This window comes from Mirounga angustirostris, unplaced genomic scaffold (assembly GCF_029215605.1).
Source record: "Mirounga angustirostris isolate CCGP_5_RB_7025 unplaced genomic scaffold, mMirAng1.0.hap1 SCAF_4, whole genome shotgun sequence".
NCBI classification, from domain to species: Eukaryota; Metazoa; Chordata; class Mammalia; order Carnivora; family Phocidae; genus Mirounga; species Mirounga angustirostris.
In genome coordinates, this window is record NW_026991712.1 from 187,875,548 (window position 1) to 187,895,505 (window position 19,958).

General features: G+C 61.2%; 2 protein-coding genes across 2 annotated transcripts; both read right to left on the reverse strand.

Annotated features, from left to right (window-relative positions):
* Nucleotides 1-1,024: 1,024 nt before the first annotated feature.
* SMIM1 (small integral membrane protein 1 (Vel blood group)) lies at nt 1,025-3,480 on the reverse strand. Its single transcript, XM_045898860.3, has 3 exons — nt 3,351-3,480; nt 1,545-1,664; nt 1,025-1,280 (listed from the first exon to the last, which is right to left on the reverse strand). Exons 2-3 carry the CDS (start codon nt 1,652-1,654, stop codon nt 1,154-1,156), a joined length of 237 nt encoding a protein of 78 aa, XP_045754816.1. The 5' UTR covers nt 1,655-1,664; nt 3,351-3,480; the 3' UTR covers nt 1,025-1,153.
* A 1,007-nt stretch (nt 3,481-4,487) lies between these two features.
* Nucleotides 4,488-19,064, reverse strand: CCDC27 (coiled-coil domain containing 27). The gene is made up of 12 exons (XM_064587569.1): nt 18,789-19,064; nt 18,268-18,400; nt 17,125-17,235; nt 16,391-16,548; nt 13,325-13,618; nt 12,317-12,397; nt 11,642-12,008; nt 11,346-11,476; nt 9,017-9,094; nt 8,528-8,740; nt 6,393-6,497; nt 4,488-5,002 (listed from the first exon to the last, which is right to left on the reverse strand). Exons 1-12 carry the CDS (start codon nt 19,062-19,064, stop codon nt 4,877-4,879), a joined length of 2,073 nt encoding a protein of 690 aa, XP_064443639.1. The 3' UTR covers nt 4,488-4,876.
* Nucleotides 19,065-19,958: the final 894 nt, after the last annotated feature.

A 19,958-nucleotide genomic window follows, 5' to 3' on the forward strand; every position in this document is an offset into this window, starting at 1 on the left:
GGGGCCTCTGCCCTTCCCTGCCAGCTTGGCTTCTGACATGCAGGTCTGCCATGTGCCCTCCGGTGTCGGGCTCCACGAGGACACTGACTGTCCCTCATCTCCCGCCCTCAGTCCTCTGGGAAGAAGCATCTGCTAAGGTGTTTCTGGCAAGGGTCTATGGGGCCTGAGACATGAGCCTGTAGTCAGTAGGTGGGGGTGAACACAGGGCCCCGGAGGGCACCTACTGGGAACAAGGCAGGGGGACAGGACTGAACCTCTGAGCCGAGGCCTTGTCCGCAGCCGGTCAGGTGAGGCAGGAACAGGCCCCGCCAGCGGCCAGTCCTCGGGCCTGCCCCCAGGGGCTCACGGCCCACAGGACAGCCTAGCCAGGCAAAGACACATTCCAAGGCCCAGAGCCAAGTGGGAGGGAGGACGGGCCCTTCCCACAAGCCTCCCACTGTTGTCCAAGTGCCCTCCAGCTGGCCTCACACCGGGCAGGTGCCCGGGCTCCTGCAAGAGGCCCTCACCCATCCTTCATCCAACACACTTTCACTGGCTGCATTGGCACCCAGGCTCCCACAGGGCAGGGTGGGGGAAGCGCCTTCCCACCGGATCCGCTCCCTCGGGGGGGGACGGCCAGTTCACTGCAGGGAAGACTGGGTGGTGGGTCCCAGACAAGGGCTGAGGCCCCACTCCCCACCCTCGGGGGTTGGCAGAGGGACACACACGGCCCCCTCAGAGCCATCCCTGCAAAGCAGGGGTCAGAGGGCCCAGAGAGGGCAGGGGCCTCCCCGGGGCCCCACAGCCCCACAAGGTCCCCTCAGGGAGGACCCCTCCCTGGGGCTGCCAGGCCTGGGCCCTCTGCAGGGGCTCTGGAGGCGTGTCCCGCAGTCTCCCGGCCATTAGTGTCTCGGGCTGGCCGCCTGCGCCAGGCACGTGCTCCTGTGTCCCTGTTCGCCTGTGTGCCCACATGCTGGCCAGTGACCTCGGCACCCTGGGGTCCGTGTCGGGGGTGGGGGCGTGCGTCTGCGCAGAGAGAAAAGTCTTCTGTATACGAGGATCGTGTATATGGGGTTCAGTGTATACAAAGGGGGTTCTGGCGTACAGGGGTGTCCGCCCAAGCCCATGTCCCCACGCACGGGCGGCCAGCCCCAAGTGCGCGTGCTGGGCAGCCTTATTTGCACTTGTGTACGTAGTAACCAGTGAGATAGCCGAGGATGAAGACGGCCCAGAAGAGGGCCAGTCCGCCCAGTACCTTCATGGCGATGCCCAGCTTGCCCGAGCACAGCTTCCGGGAGATCCTAGGGAGAGAAGCGCCCCCACATGAGCCCAAGTGGACTGGGGGGCTAGGCTGGAAGGGAGCGGGCCCTGGGGCAGGTGGACCCCGAAGGAGGGTGGTCTGTATGCTCTGCTGACTCGGGAGACAGGAGGGAGCCCAGCGAGGTGGTGCAGGGCCCAGGGTGGCTGGGACTGCTGGGGCTGGGGTGGGGGGGCCTGCAGCATGGAAGCCGCCAGGAGGGGACGAGGAGGTGGAGGGCTCCTCCTGCGGGCCTACGGGCCCTCACCTCTCCCAGGTCCAGGCCTCCTCTGGGCTGGACCCAGCCACCACGTGGACTTCATCCCGGCTGCGGTCATCCCACCTGCTGTACTGGACGCCGCTCTCCTGGGGCTGCATGCTGCGGGGGCTACGGCAAGAGGGGCAGAAGTTGGGCTTAGGCGCTCACGGACGAGGAGACCGAGGCAGGCGTGCGGGGCCCTGACTCCCTGTCAAGCATGGTCCCAGTGACAGCAGTGGCTGGGGCTCCGTGTGGGGCTGCGCTTAAGGCCAGGGTCTGCCTGGGGGTAGGGGCGGGGGGTGGGGGGACACGACGGTGGGCTGGTTCCTTCCCCCGAATCTTCTCACCTGGCTTACCAGGGGACCAGGACGCCAAGTGGCCCAGCCACTTGCCCAGGGTCACATGGGAGGAGGCCAAGCAGGAATTCCAACCCAGGGAGGCTGCAAACCCTTCCCTCAGGAATGTGAGAGGTTGTCTCCACCCAGCCCAGTCCCGGGGGGGGGGGGGGGGGGGGGGGGGGGGGGGAAGGAGCAGGCCTCTGGCAGAGCTGAGGCCACCCTGGAGGACAGCACAGGATCCCGTGGGTCCTTGACCTGATAACTGCCTTCCTTCCCTCCCCATTCCTGACAGATAAGGCCCCAGAGCGACTCGGGAGGCTGGGAAGGCAGAGGATGGGGCGGCGGCTGGTCCGGCCTGTCTGGCAAGTCGGGGGAGGCCTGGAGCGCCAGAGCAGCGACCCAGCGTGTCCAGTGTCCTCTGGCCTGTCCAACTTGCAGCCCCTCGCCCCCGACACCGCCTGCGGGAGAAGCCGGAGCCTGGGGGCCACCTGGGCCTGCTGGGAGTCCAGGGGCTGGAAAGGCAGGGGCCTCTCTTCTAGGGACCCCCTCCCACAGAATCCTGGAGACAGGCTTAAAGGCACAGCGGGCCACTGAACGGCAAGAGGCCAACCCAGAAACTCCTGACGTGCCTCCCTGTCGTCCCTTTCCCCAACCCCAGCCCAGCGGGGAAGAAGGAAGGGAGCTTGTCTCCGAGCCCCAAGGCCTGCCTGTCAGGTGGGAGCACCTGCTTTGCCACAGCCACTCAGATCAGGGGCCGTTCTCAGGCCCAAGGGATGCCAAGTGTCTGCGGACTGTGGGCTGTGCCTTCCCAGGTGTGTCTGGGAAAGGGGCTCTGGACCGACTCTGCTAGCTGTCTACCTAACGTCCACCCCCTGTCCACCCCTGGAGCAGAGTCCCATTCTGTGCCAGGCAGCAATGTGCCACCCCAAATGACAGCCAGGGGCTAAGACAAGCTTAATACCCTGGCCCCCCAGGCCAGCCGGATGAGGGCAAAGGGCTGGGGTGTAGCAGAGCTGGGGGGTTCTTGCTTTCACCAAGGAAATAGCAGCCACTTCTTTCTTCCTGCCCCGGCGTGATGGCCAGAGCTGCAGCAGCCACCTTGCAGCCCAGATACCCATGCAACACCAGCCCTTATCGTGTGGACTCTCCAAATCACACCAATTACCCACCCTTGGGCTTCTTGGTGAGAAGAGTCAACCCCCACCTATTCAAGCCTGGGTTCCTGCCGTGGGCAGCGGAAAGTATTCCTAACTGATGGAGACTAGCCTGGCTCTCAAGTCATCTCGGTGGAACAAAGCCACTAGAAGCTGGTGAGGTGCCTAGAGCTGGGATCCTGCGGGCCTCACTCTCCAACCCCCACCAGAGGGTCACGCCTTGTACCTGGAGACACCCGCCAAGCTGGGGACCCTCTGGGGATACCACCGCATACCTTAGACCCTTTCGCCCCCAAAGCACCTCCGAGGAGCCCACAACTTACAAAGGGAGAGTCCCGGCGTGGGGCCCGGGCTCCGGCGCCCAGGAAGGTGGTCAGGTGGTCTCTGCCCGGCCAGTGGATCTCTCCCGCCTCCTCCCAGGCCGCAGGTCAAGGTCCGAGGTGCGGCCGATGCCTGCAACCTCAAACAACAACAACAACAACAAAAAACAGAAAATAAAGAAAAGGTGAAGAAGAGCGGCCCTTCGAGGAGCGGCAAGGGGAAGGGAGCGCTGGGGTGTCCAGAGACAGCAGGAGCCAGGCGGACACTTCCCGCACGTGGCCACCCGGCCCGGGGTCGCTCGGCCGCATCAGCGCTCCCCCCGCCCCCACCCCGCAGCTCCGGGACTCCCGGGCGGCCGCGCGCAGGGCAGGGAGGCCGCGGCCAGGCCCACCTCCTCCGTCCGCCTGCCCGAGGAAGCTGCCCCCGACGCGCGTCCCACCAGCGCCTCCGCCTCCTGCCCTCCGCCGCGCAGACGTGTCCCGGCCGGGAGGGGCGGGGCCTCGGGGGGCGGGGCGGCCTGGGGGCGGGGCAGGGCGAAGCCCGCACGGGGCCGCCGACCCCAGGCCCCAGGTGTTCCGGACGCGGCCGCCGGAGGGCGTGCGTGCTGCAGGGAAAAAGGCTGTAGGGGCCGCAGGGGAGAGGAGGCGACATGGGAAAGGGGGCCGTAGGGGCACGGGGTCGGCAGAGGAGAGGGGGTCCCCTGGGCTAGGGTCTGCAGGGGAGAGGGGCTGCCCGGGCAACAGGGCCCTCACGGGTCCCGGGGGGGGCGCGGGTCCACCCCCAGACCGTGCGGGTGCCGGACTCTGGAGCAGAAGCGGGCCCTGGAGCCTCAGGGCGCTCCTGAGTCTGACCCGACCGGCGAGGCGGCCCAGGCGGGGCGCCCCTGGGGAGCCTGCGCGGAGTTCCCAGCTCCGTTCCTCGGGTTCCCGCCCTGGGCCCCGGCGAGCGCGAAGCAGGAAAGGCCGGCGGCGCGCACAGGTGGGTGGGGGTGGAGGACGAGAGCCGACCCCGCGGGCGGGTGCCTGCGTGCAGCGCGTTGCTGTGCCCAAAGCCGCGGGGTGCGGGACGCAGACAGGGCGAACTGCGCAGATCAGGGTGCCTGGCCTCCTGGAGCCTCCACTCCCGCAGCAGTGATGGGAACAGGAGGAGAAGATCGCCTCCACTGTCGCCCAGACGGGTCGCAGCCGCAAAGCGGTGCCCCAGCCAGGGGCGCCCCCACCGCACAGGTTTGTGCCGCAGGTGTCGGGAAGGGGCGGATAGGCACCGGGTCTCGGGCCTCCTAAGCCTGGGCCTCAGGGGTGGGCCCTTGCTCAGTGTGGGGGTCTCCCCAGGAAGGAGCCAGGGGGGCAGATGGGGGCTGTGGTGGTCGCCCAAGCCCCCACGAGTCCCAGGAGACGGAAAAGCTGAGTTCATGGCCAATGGCAGAGTTTAATTCTAAAGCGAAAAGGCCGGGCCGCACAGGGCTGGCTCCCTGAGCTGGGTGCCGGCCTCCGCCGGGCGGGCTGGCGTCTGGGGGCCCGGGCTGGGTCTACTTGGAGGTTATCTTCTTGGACTTGTTCGGGGAGGACAAGGCCTCTGTCTGCTGCAGGGGAGGCACTCTGGCGCCTTTCTGTTTGAGCTGATTGTAGTAGTCGGCTCTCTCAGAGATGATCCTCTGCAACAGAAGCCCGGGCCTCGGTGGCGGGAACCCCGCCTCTCCTCCCCGAGCGGGGGCGGGGTGCGGGGGGCGCAGCAGCGGGGGGCGCTGACCTGACGGGCTCTCCAGCGGAGAAAGCTCTGGTCTGTGGCATCTGCTAACTTCCGTGCTGGAAACACTCCCCACCCCTGCTGATCCCGCCCCGGGATGAAGCTGCAGAACTCAGCCCGCCACGGGCTGGCGTCACCTCTCCCCTGCAGCAGCGCTAACTGCACTTCTTATGTCCTCTGAGGATGTCGAGCGGCCCAGACCAAGAGACCTCAGAGGCCATCGAGTCTGTCCCTCAAGTCCCTTCTGTCCTGCGCACAGGGAGATGGCCAGACCCTCCCTCACCTCTGCTGCTTTGGCGCATCACTGTTTTGTGTGCCGCAGAGGAAAGGGCTTCTTTCCTGGCTACTACTGGCGGGTACTGATGACTCCTCCCATCCCTCTCTCCTTCCCTCCCTCCTCCCTCCCCCACACCAAACAGCAGGAGCCAGGCCGCAGAGACCTCTCCCCGGGTCCTCTTGCAGGTGTCCCCCCTCCCCAGACTGTTGCCACCCTACAGGGGCACTGCCGACCAGGGCCCCACCCCATGACAAAGGAGGAAGGAAATCAGGTCTTGGGGAAATGTGGGTGCTGGAAGGTCATAGGCACCTGCTGGGGCAAAGGGCCATGCCGTGGGAGGCTTGGGGCGTGGGGACAGAAGCGGCCCCTGGTGAGAGTCCATATGGCCCTGCACAGAGCACGTGGCAGTCAGGGCTCTTCTCCCAGAGCCCTCCCCCCACCATGCCCAGAAGGCAGCCAGGCTCTCTCCCGCGTGCAGAGGGAGGCTCTACTGCTCAGTGAACTCAAGAGCCAGCCCACAGCTTGTCAGCCAAGGCCCACGGGTGTGGTGGCTTGCCCCTGCCAGCCCCAAAGCCTGCACTATTTGTCCTGCACCACACTGCCCCGGGAGGCCTCTGCTTGGGGTCATCGGGACGACAGCCTGAACCAAGGCCAGGGAAGGGGGGCCATGCCGGGGTCCTGGCTGAGCAGACGAGGATTCCAGCTGAGGCCACGCTGAGGTGCCAAGAAGCATCCCCAAAGAGGCTGAACTGGACAGAACCTGGTGGGGGGGGCAGGCTGCTCCTGCTGCTGGAGAATCTCCAGGACCCCAGCAGCTTGGTCCCCTCCCCACTGCACCCCGGAGCTGAACGCTGAGAGCAGCCTAGCCATGGGGAGATCTGGTCCCCTCTGCCTAAGCAGAGAGCAAGGCTGATCCCAGGGGCACAGTGAGTGGTGACACAGCCAGGACGAGAATGGGGGTCCCCTCAGCCCCCCGCTGCAGATCAGCAAGTGTCACCCAGCAGCCCAGTGCTGGATATACCTGCAAAGCTTCCAGAATGTCATTGTCAGAGATCTCAGTGGCAAAGGACTTGACCCCGGAGGTGCTGAAGGTGGCCTGGATGATCTTGTTTCTCAGTCTCTCAAGCTGTGAGCAAAGGGAAGGAGGGGGCGAATTACACCCACCCCTGAGTAAAGCCTTCCAGAAGGTAGATTTGTCCTCACTTTTCGAAGCTTTAGGAACTGGAAGTGTTTGGAGAGGCCAGCTGGTCTGCCTGTGAGCTAGAAGGTGCCAGATCAAGACCCAGACCCAGGGTGGCTGGGCATCCAGGCTTTAAGACTTTCTACTACTTTTTTTTTTTTTAATTGAAAAAGTAAAACCTGCACACAGCTTAAAAAAGAAAAAACAGTACAAGGTCTCCAAAGCACCCCGCAGGCCATCCTCTCGTCCACAAGGGAGCTGGCACTCCCTGCCCCCAGGGGAGACTCCGGGATGCCCCCAGGAACACCCTGCAGGCTTATCAGCCCCTCACTGTTAGCACTGCAGGGAACACCTGGCCATCCCTCCTATTGTACTCCCAGCCCTTCCTCCTTTTCTTGGGATGGTGAGGCAGTGCTCGCTGTTTGCATTAACCAGCCATGAACGGGGTGGTAACCAGGAGTTAACTAGGACAGAGCTAAGGCTATCTAGTCTTGCTGCCATCAGCATCATTGTGCTGATATGCATTGTTCATCTTCTCCACTCTGAGCCCCAGAAGCACTCAGATGGGCCCCCCAAGTTATGGTGGCAGCTCAGCACCCGCTCCTCACCCTCAATGAGCAGAAGCCCTGATGATGCCGAAATGCCACGTGAGAGCCGGCCTCAAGAGAGTTTGCACTGCCTCAAAAGGGCTGCAGGACGGTCCCCTTTGCCCCTGGGACAGCGTTGAAGTGACAGGGCATGTTAGGAGCCCCTGGACCTTGGGTGGGGAGGGGGCTTCCTTTCTTTCCAATGTGGATTGGTGCCAGCTCTGCGCCCCATACCCTACTGGGTGTAGGGGTTACCGAGGGAAGGGCGGCCTGCCCCCTGTACTGGAGGTGACTGCTGCTGGGCAAGGGGTGGCGGTCACCTGGAGTGTCCAGCCACAGTGCCCCACGCCCGGGCTGCTGCAGGCGTAACTCACGGGCCACAGCACCACTTCCGGAGGACCCCAGACCTGCCCCCACAAACTTTCTCAACACAGCATTCCAGGCGCTGCCAAACTGAGGCGAGAACCAGACCGATGATGCACCATCCCCTGCTCACACTCTAGCTGGGAGGACTGCTGGATCCCAAACACAGTTTTAGGAGAGAGCGGGTGGCGGCCGTCATTGATGCTGCCGAGCCGTCCAGCGGGAGGCTGGCTCCTCCGGGTGGGGAGAACACACCCCGTTACAGCAGGCACTCTGGCGGGGGGGCGGGGAAGGTGTTCTTTCAAAAGCCGACATGCACAGGACTTTCTCTCTGCTGGTTTTTGGATTCTGGTCGGCTCTTCGCTGATTTCCTTTTTGGCCTGGGTCCCTCAGCAGAGGGCACCTCGGCCTCCCTCTGTGCCTTTGCTCACGTGTAGCACGGGGGCTCAGATATGGGGTCGGGCTCTTCACATCCCAGCACCACCCCCACGCAGCTCTGGGGGCGCCAGAGGGTTATTTCGCCCCTCCGGCTGCAGGCTCCTTCTGTGAGCAGTGAGGACGCTAAGAACACCTGCTTCCTAGCTTTGTTCACGAGGTTAGACTTCACTGGGCTGCTTAGAACGGTGCCCGACCCCTGCACGCACCCCGAAAGCTATAAATAGATGGTGCCCCTGGCCCCGGAGTGCTCCTTCCTGGCCGGCTACCCAAACCCTCGCGCGCCTTCGCAGCACAAGCCAGACACGGCCCGCCCCGCCCAGTGTGCAAGCCCCATTGCACCGACGCTCTCCGCCACCATTTCTGCACCGCCGACTCTGTGCCGGGGCGGGGCTACGCGGGGGAGTGAGCCTAAGCCCCCGCCCCCTCGGCGCGCGGCCCGCCCCCTCGGCGCACGGCCCGCCTCCCTCGGCGCGCGGCCCGCCCCCTCGGCGCGCGGCCCGCCCCCCTCGGCGCGCGGCCCGCCCCCTCGGCGCACGGCCCGCCCCCTCGGCGGTGGGCGGGCGCGGGCGCTGCGCACGCGGGGCCTACCCGGGACTGGGCGCTCTCCAGGGCCACGCGGGCCTGCTGCTCCGCCTGCTGGATCATTTCGTTCTTGCTCAGCATCTCCTCCTGCAGCCACTTCCGTCTCTGCAGGTGGTTCTGGTTCTGGCTCACTTGGGCCTGCAGCTGGCCGACCGTGGCGTCGAACTCCGAGATGGTGCGCTCCTGCTTTTCGAGTTTGCTCTGCAGCTCCAACACTCGCTGCAGGGGAGCCAGGGAGGACAGAGGAGTAGGCCCACCCGGCCCAGACGGGTCACCCGTGTTCCCCGCCCGTCCTTCCCCCGCAAGACCGCCGGCCCTCATGGAGCCAGCAAGGGCAAGGAGCCTCTGCGTGCTGCGCTCGCGCTCCTGCGATGCGCTCACCGGGGTGCTGCCTAAGGAAGGGGGGCCCGACTCACTGCGAAGGGGTTTCCAGCTCATCTTGCCCGCGCTGTCAGGACTTACAACAAGAACAGCGGTCTGGCTGTTTAACCACACCTGGCGGAGAAGAATGTTGTCCTTCTCGATGATGCCCATCATCTCTTCGTGCTTCTTGTCTTCCCTGAGGTTGGAGAACTGGAAGGCAGACGGGGGGGTTGGCTCAGGGGGAGTCGGGGACAAGAGGACAGATGGAACACTTGCATCCGGCTTTTCTCCCTGAGCCTCAGTACGATGAAAGCCGCGGGACTTCTGCCAAGGACAAGAGGGGCAAACACATGGGGAGCTGGAGAGCAGAGCCCGGAAGGCCAGACCCTAAACCAGCAGGGGTGGAGAGCTGAAAACAAGCCCAGCTCACTCTTCTGGTCCTCAAATCTCAGAAATTGGTGGTTCTTCTGGATCTGGAACCTAACATGGGGAGGATCAGTGGATACTTTTCCAGAAACTAAGAGCTGCAGACCCGTCCCAGCCCTCCAGCAACTGGAAGCCTGTGTCTTGTTCACCTGGTGAGAGGCTGGATGTCGGGGGCATAGCAGAGTCTCTGGCTAAGGAGGTGCCAGGTGCAGTGGAGGGTGGACCCCCCAGGCTCCAGATGGGGGATGTGGGTGCCAAATGTGGATGCCCCCGCTGTCTTCCCATCTTGGCTCCCAGAACACTGGCAGCTAGGCCTTCTCATTCCAGGCAAGAAATTTCCCGGTTCCCCGAAGAACTGACAAGATAGCCTCTGCACGCTCGGCTGAAGTGCCCACACGTGCCCATGCGTGTGAAGCACAAACTTACTGCTGTGTGCTCAGAGACCCCACTCAGCTCTGGCACGAGTGAGGGTCTCTCATGAATGACAGACACCAAGACAAAGGGACCCAGGGCACTTGCAGGCGATCAAAAAGATTCAGGAAGTTGAGCCCGGCGATCATGAGTATTCCGCGGGGCATAGACAAGACACTGAATCGTGAAACAAAAGAAGAAAAAGGAGGGCACCTGGGTGGTTCAGTTGGTTAAGCGACTGCCTTCAGCTCAGGTCATGATCCCGGAGTCCCGGGATCGAGCCCCGCATCGGGCTCCCTGCTCAGCAGGGAGTCTGCTTCTCCCTCCGACCCTTCTCCCTCTCATGCTCTCTCTCTATCATTCTCTCTCTCTCTCAATAAATAAATAAAAATCTTAAAAATAAATAAATAAATAAATAAAAAGAAGAAAAAGGACGTGGGAGAACAAGAGAGATCTCGGAAGCCGTCCGTGCAACAAAGGGGAGCACAGGAGGTGGCTGTGGATAAAGTGCTGGGAACATGGGCCGTAAAGCAAACGACCCAGAGATGGGGAGCAGGAGGGAGTGGACAGCAAGAGGAGGAGGAACGGGGTTCCGGGGACGCCAGGAGGAGTGTTCAAGAAACAAGACGGAGAGAAGAAAAAACAAGATAACGTAACCTTCCAGAGCGGAGTTTCAGGACACCTGGGACAAAGAGCCCAGTGGTTTTCTGGAGATGCAGCAGTGCACCCAGACCACGGTCCCAGGCAAGTGAGAATTGGGAATGCCCAGGACTCCCCCCCCAGCAGCCTTGGTTGCTCGGGCCCATGGGGCAGTGCCGTCACTGTGGACGCAAAGTGCTCTCCCAGCTGTGGTTTGGCATCCCACCAAATTCTACTGACGTGTAGAATAAGGACATTAGCAGAATATGCTGCCCCCACAAATTTACACCCACTCATTCTTTTATCAGAAGACTACTGCAGGATGTGCTCCAGTGAAAACATGGGAGTAGATCAGAAAAGAAGGAAACTTAATCCTGTTCGGCAACACCTGTGTTTGAGTCCCAGGTGGGCATGAGCTGCTGACAATCATACCCCGAGCATCCCATCATGGTGGGACGGCACCTGCGGGAGGCCGACTTGCCTGTGCTGGGGGCCCCAGGCAGGGGAGGAAACAGGGAAGTGCTTGATAATGCTAGGATGGAGAAAATTCCAGAATGGGTGTTAGAAGCATGCCATTTGTAGACCTGCAAAGTGATTCCTGAAGAAGAGTTGAGAGCAGTCGCCCTGGGGGATGGGCACATAAGAGGGAAGAGGATGGGACACGCCCCTGTTGTGTGACAAGCCTGCGGGACTATTTCATTCTTTAGGTTGTGTGCGTGAATAACTGATAAAACAAAACATGTAGCAAGGGGTGGGCTTGGCGGAAGGGCAGCCTCTCTAAGTGTGCGTGCGCTCAACCCTGGGACTCGAGCACGTGGGGATGCTGGAGAAGTGACCGGGAGCCAAGCAGCCAAGGGAGGACAGTGCGGGCCAGCGGGCAGTGCAGGGCCAGGGGGCTTGGTGTGACCCAGGACAGGCTGCCCCAGCTCGGGATGGGGGGGATGGGCGGGGCTGCTGGTGACCGCTGCGTGACGGGCATGGCCACCTTGTTGGACATGGCTTGTAATTGGTCCTTCCGCTCCCGGAGTTCCTTCTGCAGGGTCTCGTTCTCCATGTTCAACATGTGCAGCTGGGATTCCTGGAAATCCACTTGGCGTTGTAAAGACGTGATGGCCCCTGTGTGAGCCATGCATGGGAAGGAGGGGAGAGAGGGCAGGGGGCTAGGAAGCCGAGACAGAGGGGCTCTGTGGCCCCAGGCTGAGGGCTACTGCTTCCTGCCCTGCGTCCCTCGGTCCCCTGGGCCACCCTCTAACCTGTGGCTCTGGGCCCCCAGCACCCCACCTGTTGCGAGCGAGTATCTGGTCCTGGTGACCTCCAGCTCGGTCTGGAACTCCTGGATCACGTGCTCGTACTCCTCCAGCTGGGCTATCAGCTCCTGCTCGAAAGCCTCCTCCAGGGAGCGGGAGCTCCTCCTGCGCTGGCCCTCCTCCTCCTGCACCTCCTTCTCCTCCTCCAGCTCCACCACCTCCTCCTCCTCCTCCTCCTCCAGCTGCTCCTGCTCCTCACCCCCCTCCTTGGGTGCGGCCCCCTTCCTGCCTGCCGGGCCCTCCCCTTCCCCATCCGCCGTCTCCTCTGCCGCCTCTTCTTCCTCGCCGCCAGCTGCTTCCAGGTCCTTGCCTCTGCCGGTCACGGCATACTCCTCCTGAAGCTGGGAGAGGGAGGGGGCACTGGGCAGGCGAGCAGGGCGCAGGGAGCACTCCCCCAGCCGCCGTGCCGGCGTCCCGCTGCACCGTCTCGGGAGACCGCCACTGCCCGGCTGCCCCGCACCTGGGCAGGGCGGGCAGGGGAGCTGGAGTCCCTTTTCCGGGAGCTGCCCTGCCCCCCTGCACCTGTTCCCCTCAGGTGTGGCTGAGGGCCCACGACGCGGAGCTGCAGGGAGGGCACCGGCATCGCCGGGCAGCCCCGGAGATGTAGCCGGGGCCAAAGCTGCCTGCTCAGGATCCCGGCGGCCCGCACCTGCCTCCAGTGCTGCAGCTCCTCGTCTCGGAAGAAGGTCTTCAGGATGCTCAGCCTCCCGCCGAGCTTTGGCACTGGCTCCTGCAAGGTGGCCACAGGAGCCTCAGCGTCCCAAACTGCCCCCTCAGCTCCCCCGGCTGATGTCCTGAGACCCGTCCTTCTGGAAGGGGACAGCAGCCTCTCCATGTTGCAGGGGAGAGGGGGGTCAAGTGTCTTCCTGCCAAGGGTGCTGTGTTGGTGAGAAGGGGGGCAGTGACCGGCAGATGGGCAGCCCTGGGGGGACGGTGACCTGCAGATGGGCAGCCCTGGGAACAGTGTGGTTTCTCGCTCCCCTGGACCCGCCCCAGGGAGTGGCCTTGCAGCAATGGGCACCCCCGCTTTGTTCCGAGAGTGGAGGGCCAGCCTGCCATGCCCACGTTGCATGTCCCTGTAGGCCCAGTGTGGGCTCACGCCTCTCTAACAGCCCCTGAGAGGCCGGGGAACAGGGAAGGCAAGCCGATGCTCCCAGACCTCTTCAGACTCCTGCTGCCCCTGCCTGCTGGTACCGCACCATCCGTGTCCAGGCAGCTTTCTCTGGTGGCATCTCGGGGATCTGGTGACGGTCCGAGGCCCCCACCCCCCTCCCATGTGCCCCTAGCATAATGCCAGGCTGGATCCTCAGGTATGAAAGAAATCAGGTTTTAGAAAGACCGGGTGACTTCCCCACCAGGACCTGCCTAGTTCAGTCCTCTGCCCAGACCTCCCTGCTGTATAGGCAAGGACACTGAGCGTCCTGGAGCCAGAACAGATCAGGCGAATCCGGGCCACCACGCCCACAGGGCCCATGGCTAAGCCAGGTCTGGAGACTTCACCTGCAGGGGGCCTTCCGTCCTACGGGATTTCAGAGGGGCTGGCCCTCAGCTTACAGGTAAGGAAACAGTCCAGGGAGCGACACGACCTGTCCCAGGTGGGAAAGCAAGCTGGCAGCCAAACACAGAGGTCTAGATGTCCAGCTCACAGCTCTTTTACCCACGAGGATGTGGCAGCCTTCCAGGATGACGGGGCATTTGCCGGAGGCCTGAGGGCCACCAGGAGCTTTGGACACTTTGGAGGCAGAGCCTGCAGCCCGGGCCCTCCACTCACCTTCATGCACTGGCATACCCATGTCTCCTGGCCCTTGCTTTTAAGGAGGCATTTCAGCTGTTTCTTCAAGGCCTCCCTCTCCTCCTGGAGGGCCAAGACCTCCTCATCTTTCTTCTGAAGCAGCACCTCCATCGTGGACAGCCGCTGCACTTCCTCCCCCAGCGTGAGCAGGCAGTGATCCTGGGCACAGAAGCATGGACAGCCCCTGGGTGCACGCAGGCTTCCCCCCCAGCCCCGGACCCACCCTCTCTGGGCGCCTGCAGGAAGAGCAGACCTGGAAATCCCAGCCACTCCTGCCCAAGGGTGGGGACCAAGTCCTCGCCTGGGGAAACTCCTGGCAGCCTCCCTTTCAGGCCTGGTCCTGGCCAGCCCCCCAGTCGCAGTGGGAGACACGGTTCTTGGGCACGGCCCCACAACGAGCCAGCAACACCCTCCGAGAGCCACCCCCTGGGGCTTGCAGGGAGCCAGACCCTCTGCCCCTCCACCTTCCGTGCTCAAAATCTCAGTGCCCTCGATTCCTCAGCGGTGGAGACATGGCACCAACGTGTTTGGATAGCTGGAAATGGAAGGACTTGCCGTCGGCAGCTCTGAACTGAGAGCAGCGTAAAGGAAGGCCCCGGGCCCGCAGTGCACCCTGCACAGTCCCAGGAGGGAAAAGAAAGGAACTTGGAAGTCCTCCAAATGTTTGGGATTTAAGTGCCAGGTTCCTACGTGGCCCGTGAACCAAAGAAGCAGAAGGCACAGAGGAAGTTAGAAAATGTCTTAAACAGAACGATAATGAACACTGTCAAGATGTATTGAGACTTGTGGGGTGAAACTGAGCTGCGGAGAGGACAGATTCACAGCCCCCCATGCATCGGCTAGGGCAAGCAAGGGAACCAACACCTGAGCATCCATCAGAGGGATCCAGGAAAGAGCTGCGGGCTACGGTGGGAGGGACCGAGCAACCAGGATGGGAACTAGAGGACCCAGCCGGGAGCGGGGGAGAGGGAGGTGCAGGGGCAGGTGCTGCAGGACTGCGGGGATCTCAAGGGTACGCGGAATTATTCACACGGCTAAGCTAAAATAACCTGGCAGAAATCACCGTTCTTCCCCCGGGCCGTGGTGATTCAGACCCACGCACCTGTCCCACACCAGACAGTGGTTGCTGGAAAGGGGATGCTCGTTTCCACTGGGGCCGCTGAGGGGACACCATGCTGCCATGTTGCTGCAGGTGACTCTCTTGCCTCCAGTGGAGACGCGCTACCTCTTCAGCTCAGACCAGGTGGAGATGAGAGAAAGAGAAGCCTAAGGACAGCTTCCAAGCTCCTTCCCCCGGCCCTTCACACACGTGAGCTTTCCCCTTCCCTCGGTTTGCAGAGAACATCCTTTCACATAGACCTGTGTGGTTCTACCTCATGATAGCCTCAGGCTTTCCCCGACGTGGAATTGCTTTCCCCAAAGTGGTCACAGGATATCGACACTTCTAAAATTGTGACATCTCTCAGAAAATGCAGAGTGTCAGGAATAAAGGTAAAATGAAGACTCGTGGAGCCACACTATCTGGGCTTTGCACACCCACCAGCTGCCCAACATTTTGTGGTGCTCATTCCCATGACTGTCATTGAAGCCTGACCAGCTTTAAAACACCACCAACAACAGAAGGTGATTCTAAGAAAAGAGAGAGAGAGGGGCGCCTGGGTGGCTCAGTCCGTTAAGCGGCTGCTTTCGGCTCAGGTCATGATCCTGGGGTCTTGGGATCGAGCCCCACATCCGGCTCCCTGCTCAGCGGAGAGCCTGTTTCTCCCTCTCCATCTGCCTGTCACTCTGCCTACTTGTGCTCTCTCTCTGTCAAATAAATAAATAAAATCTTTAAAAAAAAAAAAAAAAAAAAGAAAGAAGAGAGAGAGAGAAGGCCCAAGTTAGCACTGTCAGGAATGGGAAAGAGGCTCTCTCTCCTGCAGAAATGGAGGGGGGGAGGCCCTGGGTGGCTCAGTCGTTAAGCGTCTGCCTTCAGCTCAGGTCATGATCCCGGGGTCCTGGGATCGAGCCCCAAATCGGGCTCCCTGCTCAGTGGGAAGCCTGCTTCTCTCTCTCCCACTCCCCCTGCTTATGTTCCCTCCCTCACTGTGTCTCTCTCGGTCAAAAAAAAAAAAAAAAAGAAGTTAGGGGGTTATTAAGAGACCATTATGCACAGGATCAGGCTAACAAATCTGAAAATTTACATGTAATGGACACATTCCTCGAAAAACATAGCTTATCCAAACTGAAACAAGAGGGAGAAGGAAGTCTGAGTATCTTTCAAGGACGTGAATTTATTATTTGGAAAACCTGCCCCATGAGGACTCTCCAGGCACACACGGCCTCAAAGATGAATTCTTCGCCAATCTCATGCAGACTCTTCCAGAGAATAAAATACGAAAGAGAAAATGCCTCCCAATTTTTTGATTGTTTGTTCTGAGGCCAGAATTACTCTGACACCGAAAGTAAACAAGGGAATTACAGACAGGTTAACTGTGGGCCGGTCTCTGTCACAAACAAAGACACAGAGCGTAACATCACAACGAGTCAACTCGTAGGTAGATCTTTGCATACCAAGCTGATTATTACTGTTTTCAAGAATATATTCTATAAGTGGAAATAGTGAGTCAAAAGCTATGTGGATGGTTGACATCATGATACGTGTGGCCAGCTGCATGCTGGAGGGGACGAGATCCATGCCAGCTCAACCCGCCACGCGCTGGGATGAAGATGCACAGAGCCCAGAAGGTCTGGAAAACAGTTGAGTCATGGGAGCCTAAGGAGGGTACTGGGGGTCATTTTTGGCCACGTCTGGGGACCTGCTTGGACAGCTAACCAGATACCCCAATAAGAGCCCCGGGGGGCTGGCTGGGCCCTCCTATCCTGCCGGACGTGGAGCTGGGGCATTAGGGTCAGGCTGTCTGCCCGGGCTCTGCACACACGTGGCCGTACCTTCTCATGGATGACTGAGATATACCAGGGTAACCGCTTCTTCAGGTGGCTCTGTGCCAGGACCAGGCTGCTGGGGACCGGGCTTATGATCTGGGATTCACTCCTCTTCCGCAAGTAGTTGAACTCACAGGCACTCTTACTAAAGGGAAAGAGGCACCCTGTGGGGAAGCCGGGGGGCGTCAGACTCCGAGTGCTGAGCCGCCCTGGGGCGTTCCACGGTAGTTTCCCCCTCGCAAGACGCCCCTGGGAAACCCTTCGCTGCCCAGCTGGGCTCCTCCAGGCCTCCTAGTGCTGACCCCCATCGTCCATCCCTCCCCACCTGCCCCTGCGTGTGTTGAAGAAATGGAGGGAGATCATCAAAGCAGCCCTTGGAGATCCCCAGAGCCTAGGGGTCACGACACCAGGGGTCACAGTGATGGCCCAGACATTTGTGAGGGGTTTCCTCACATTCAGGCAGAGGAGACCTCTGTGTGCAGAGATCATCTTTGGATAAACCAAAGTAAGTATATTCATGCGTGGGAACAGTGCATTCTACTCAAGGAGGGATGCATCCTGTGTAAGGGGCATAGGGTCAGGCAGGTGGTCCTGGGAAGGGAGTCCCATGGGGGCATAATCAGGGAGCCCTGAGGGGAGCAGAGGTCCTGGTAGGTGCAGGCAGAGGCCTCAGAGCTGGCCTGCCAAGAAGAGGACCCCAGGGGCATGCTCGTCCCAGCGGCGGCAGGCCCTGCCCTCACCGTCCACCTTTGTGTCTGAGGACCGCTGGCTGCAGGATGGGTCCCGGGTCACCTTCCAGGAATCAAAGCCCATGCACAACTCCTCAGGCACCCCAGCTGAGGTGGATGAGCCTGCAGAGTGTTAAAAATGCTAGCTGATGACAGCTAAGACCACGTCTTCACAAGACCTCCTGGGCAGGGACAATGATTTCATTTCTTTTTAAACTTCAGGTAGGATTAAAGGTGACTTTTGTGGGTGGATGTATGGGATTGAACCCTGGGACTAAATCGAACCGTGATTCTGTCCTCCTGCCTGCTATTTGTATGCCCACCTGGAACAGACTAGGTGCAACTTCATCTCTGCAAATTGATGCATCCCCTCCCCTGGAAGGACCCTGCATTCCCATCTGTAAAAATGGCTCAGCCTCAAAGTCTCCAAGAGGCCCCTCTACCCCAACGGCAGACCCCGTCTCCCCTCGGCCGTCATGAATCATGTCAATGGCGGGCACATGCAGGACACAGTGTGGTCTCTCAGCCCATCCCAGCCCTGTCCAGAATTCATGGACCTGGAGTGCTGGCTGCTCTCTGAGGTTCCAGCCCTGAGAAAGGGGAGCTTAGGGCCTGAATGGGTGGGGGCTCCTGCTTCTGACATGAACAAGGCCCCCATCACTAGCCACAGGCTCTAAGCTTCCATTTCCCTGTCCCTAACCACAATGCCATGCGTGGGGCCCAGGAACTGGGAGGTCTAGGGTGCTGCCTGGCCTGGCCACTGCCCCCTGGTGACTGCTGAGCACCTGTTCTCCCAGATCAGAATGGCGTGCAGTCTCACCTGATGGTGGTTGGGCTCCTTACTGGGGTTGGTTCCTAGTAAGGCCTCATGACCTCTTTACTGCAGCTTCTAGAATTTTGAGCCTTCTCCCTCTCCCCTACCCCCAACCCTATTGAGTCTGGTGAATGAGACAAGAGAAAAGCAAGAAGGCTTTTCCTTCCCCCCCGCCCCCCTTGCACTGGGCGTGCTGCGTGCTCCAGCTGGTGCTTCTTCATGCACAGTGAGTTCCCACCACTGGCCACCACTCTGGCTGACGAGCACCAGGAAGGTCGCCCCACTCCTCCAGGGAGGGAGGTGGTTTCCATGTGGGGGGCCTCCCCGTGGGTGGCTCTCACCGTAAAAAGACATAGACGTGGCCTTGGTGCCGAACTGAGGGCAGCCAGGGCGCTTGAGAAACGCCTTTCTCAGCTCCTCTAGTTCGGCCATGAAGGTGGTGTCCTCGGGGCTGGGGGTTTGCTTGTATTCGCCCTGGTGGAGTGGAGACAGCAAGGCACTGGGAGAAGAGCCCCTGGAAGCTGCGTGCACTGACCATAGCCATCTGCCCTGTTCCCGAGAACCGAAGGCTTCAGGACAGGCACGTGCACCCACTAGAGAAACCACGGACATCCTCCTGGGGGGCCACGGGTGGCTCTCTGGTCTCCCTGAGCCCACAGTAGATTCAGGAGCCACCCAGCTGTGCTATCCCTTCCTCGTCCTCTCTTCCCCCAACTTCGCTCCTTTTTGAGACCCCCCCCCCCCAGGAAGGCTCAGGGCGGCCGGCCATCTTCTCTTCCAGGCTTTCGGGTTGCCAGTTCTTTGCACTCCCAGAATTGGCCCATCTTCATCCGTCACCAAAGCGTATTTGGAAGGCCTAGGCCCTGAGGCCTCCCGTCAAGGGGGAGAAGCAGGCCAGCCCCGAGTTAGCTGTGCCGCGGCCTGGCCGTCCCCCTCCAGGACCCCGCACCTTCTTCCTGTAGAAGCGGCTGATGGCCTGAGCCGACTTGCTGAGGGACTGCTGTCTCCGGCGAAGTTTCCAGTCTGGGACCAGGTTGTCCCGGCCGGCCACACACTGGAGGAGCATCAGGCCCTTCTCCATCAGGTTGGGCACCACGCTGTGCTTCTTGGGCGGGCTGGCTCCGCCGACTGGCAACATCCTTGGGGCGGGGAGGAAGGACTGGAGGACGCCTTGGACGGACGGCCCCTGTGGGCCTCTCTGTCTGGAGCAAGGTGTCAAGGGGAGCAGGGGCTTGAGTGTGGACCTGCCGCCAGGCACAGCCCTGGACACGACCAGTGTCGGAAGCTCCGCGTCCTGTGGAATCCTGGGAGGGCGTACGGCATCACAGATGTCTCCATAGCAACAAAGCGTGTCATTCGTCTTAATTTGCTGGGATTTGTCTTCACGAGGAAGAGCTGTGTATCTCCACTTGCACTCAGCCTTCCACCCATGCGGGGAGGCTCTTCCCTCTGGGGCAGCGCACAGCCCAGAGCTGCGCCCTGACTCCCCTCGGGGTCTGGCGTCCACGTCTTGGGACTTTTGTCTTCTAAGTGCTTCTCCATCTCATTTCTTCATCTCTATGCCTGATGCAGCTGTCACCACTCAAATTTGTCACCTTTCCCTTGCAATAATCTCCCCTGAGTTTTTGTGACAGACTCTTAATTTACATTCACTCCTCTACATCCGTCCCCGCCCCATGCCCAGCATCCTAGCCCACTCCCTCACCTGCACTTGATCCTGTCCCAAAGCTGTGCTCGGTTATCACCGCCTGAAACAAGGAGCGTGCTGGGCACCCCGGGTTGAGTGAGGATTGAGGTGGCCCCCTGGGTTCCCGGAAGACCCTGGCATGGGTACCATTGTCCTCACCCACCCGCAGTCTAATGCTCTGCACCTTCCCACCGCACAGACCTGTGCAACCCACCGTGTCCCGCCAAACATCTGTGAATTTGCTAGCACGCGGTGAGATGCGCCGGGTACTCTGTGCAGACGTGGGTCCAGGCATCTGCCCGCAGTCCTCCTCACGTGTATGGGTATGCACACAGGTCTGTGCAA

Coding starts and splice junctions, on each gene's coding strand:
- CCDC27 (XM_064587569.1), bottom strand. CDS start 19,064: ATGTTGCCAGTCGGCGGAGCCAGCCCGCCCAAGAAGCACAGCGTGGTG. Junction 6,498..8,527: donor TGGAGAGCGCCCAGTCCCGG/GTAGGCCCCGCG, acceptor CTTTGCTCACAG/CTTGAGAGACTGAGAAACAA. Junction 5,003..6,392: donor ACATTCTGGAAGCTTTGCAG/GTATATCCAGCA, acceptor CTTCTGTTGCAG/AGGATCATCTCTGAGAGAGC.
- SMIM1 (XM_045898860.3), bottom strand. CDS start 1,654: ATGCAGCCCCAGGAGAGCGGCGTCCAGTACAGCAGGTGGGATGACCGC. Junction 1,281..1,544: donor GAGGCCTGGACCTGGGAGAG/GTGAGGGCCCGT, acceptor TTCTCTCCCTAG/GATCTCCCGGAAGCTGTGCT.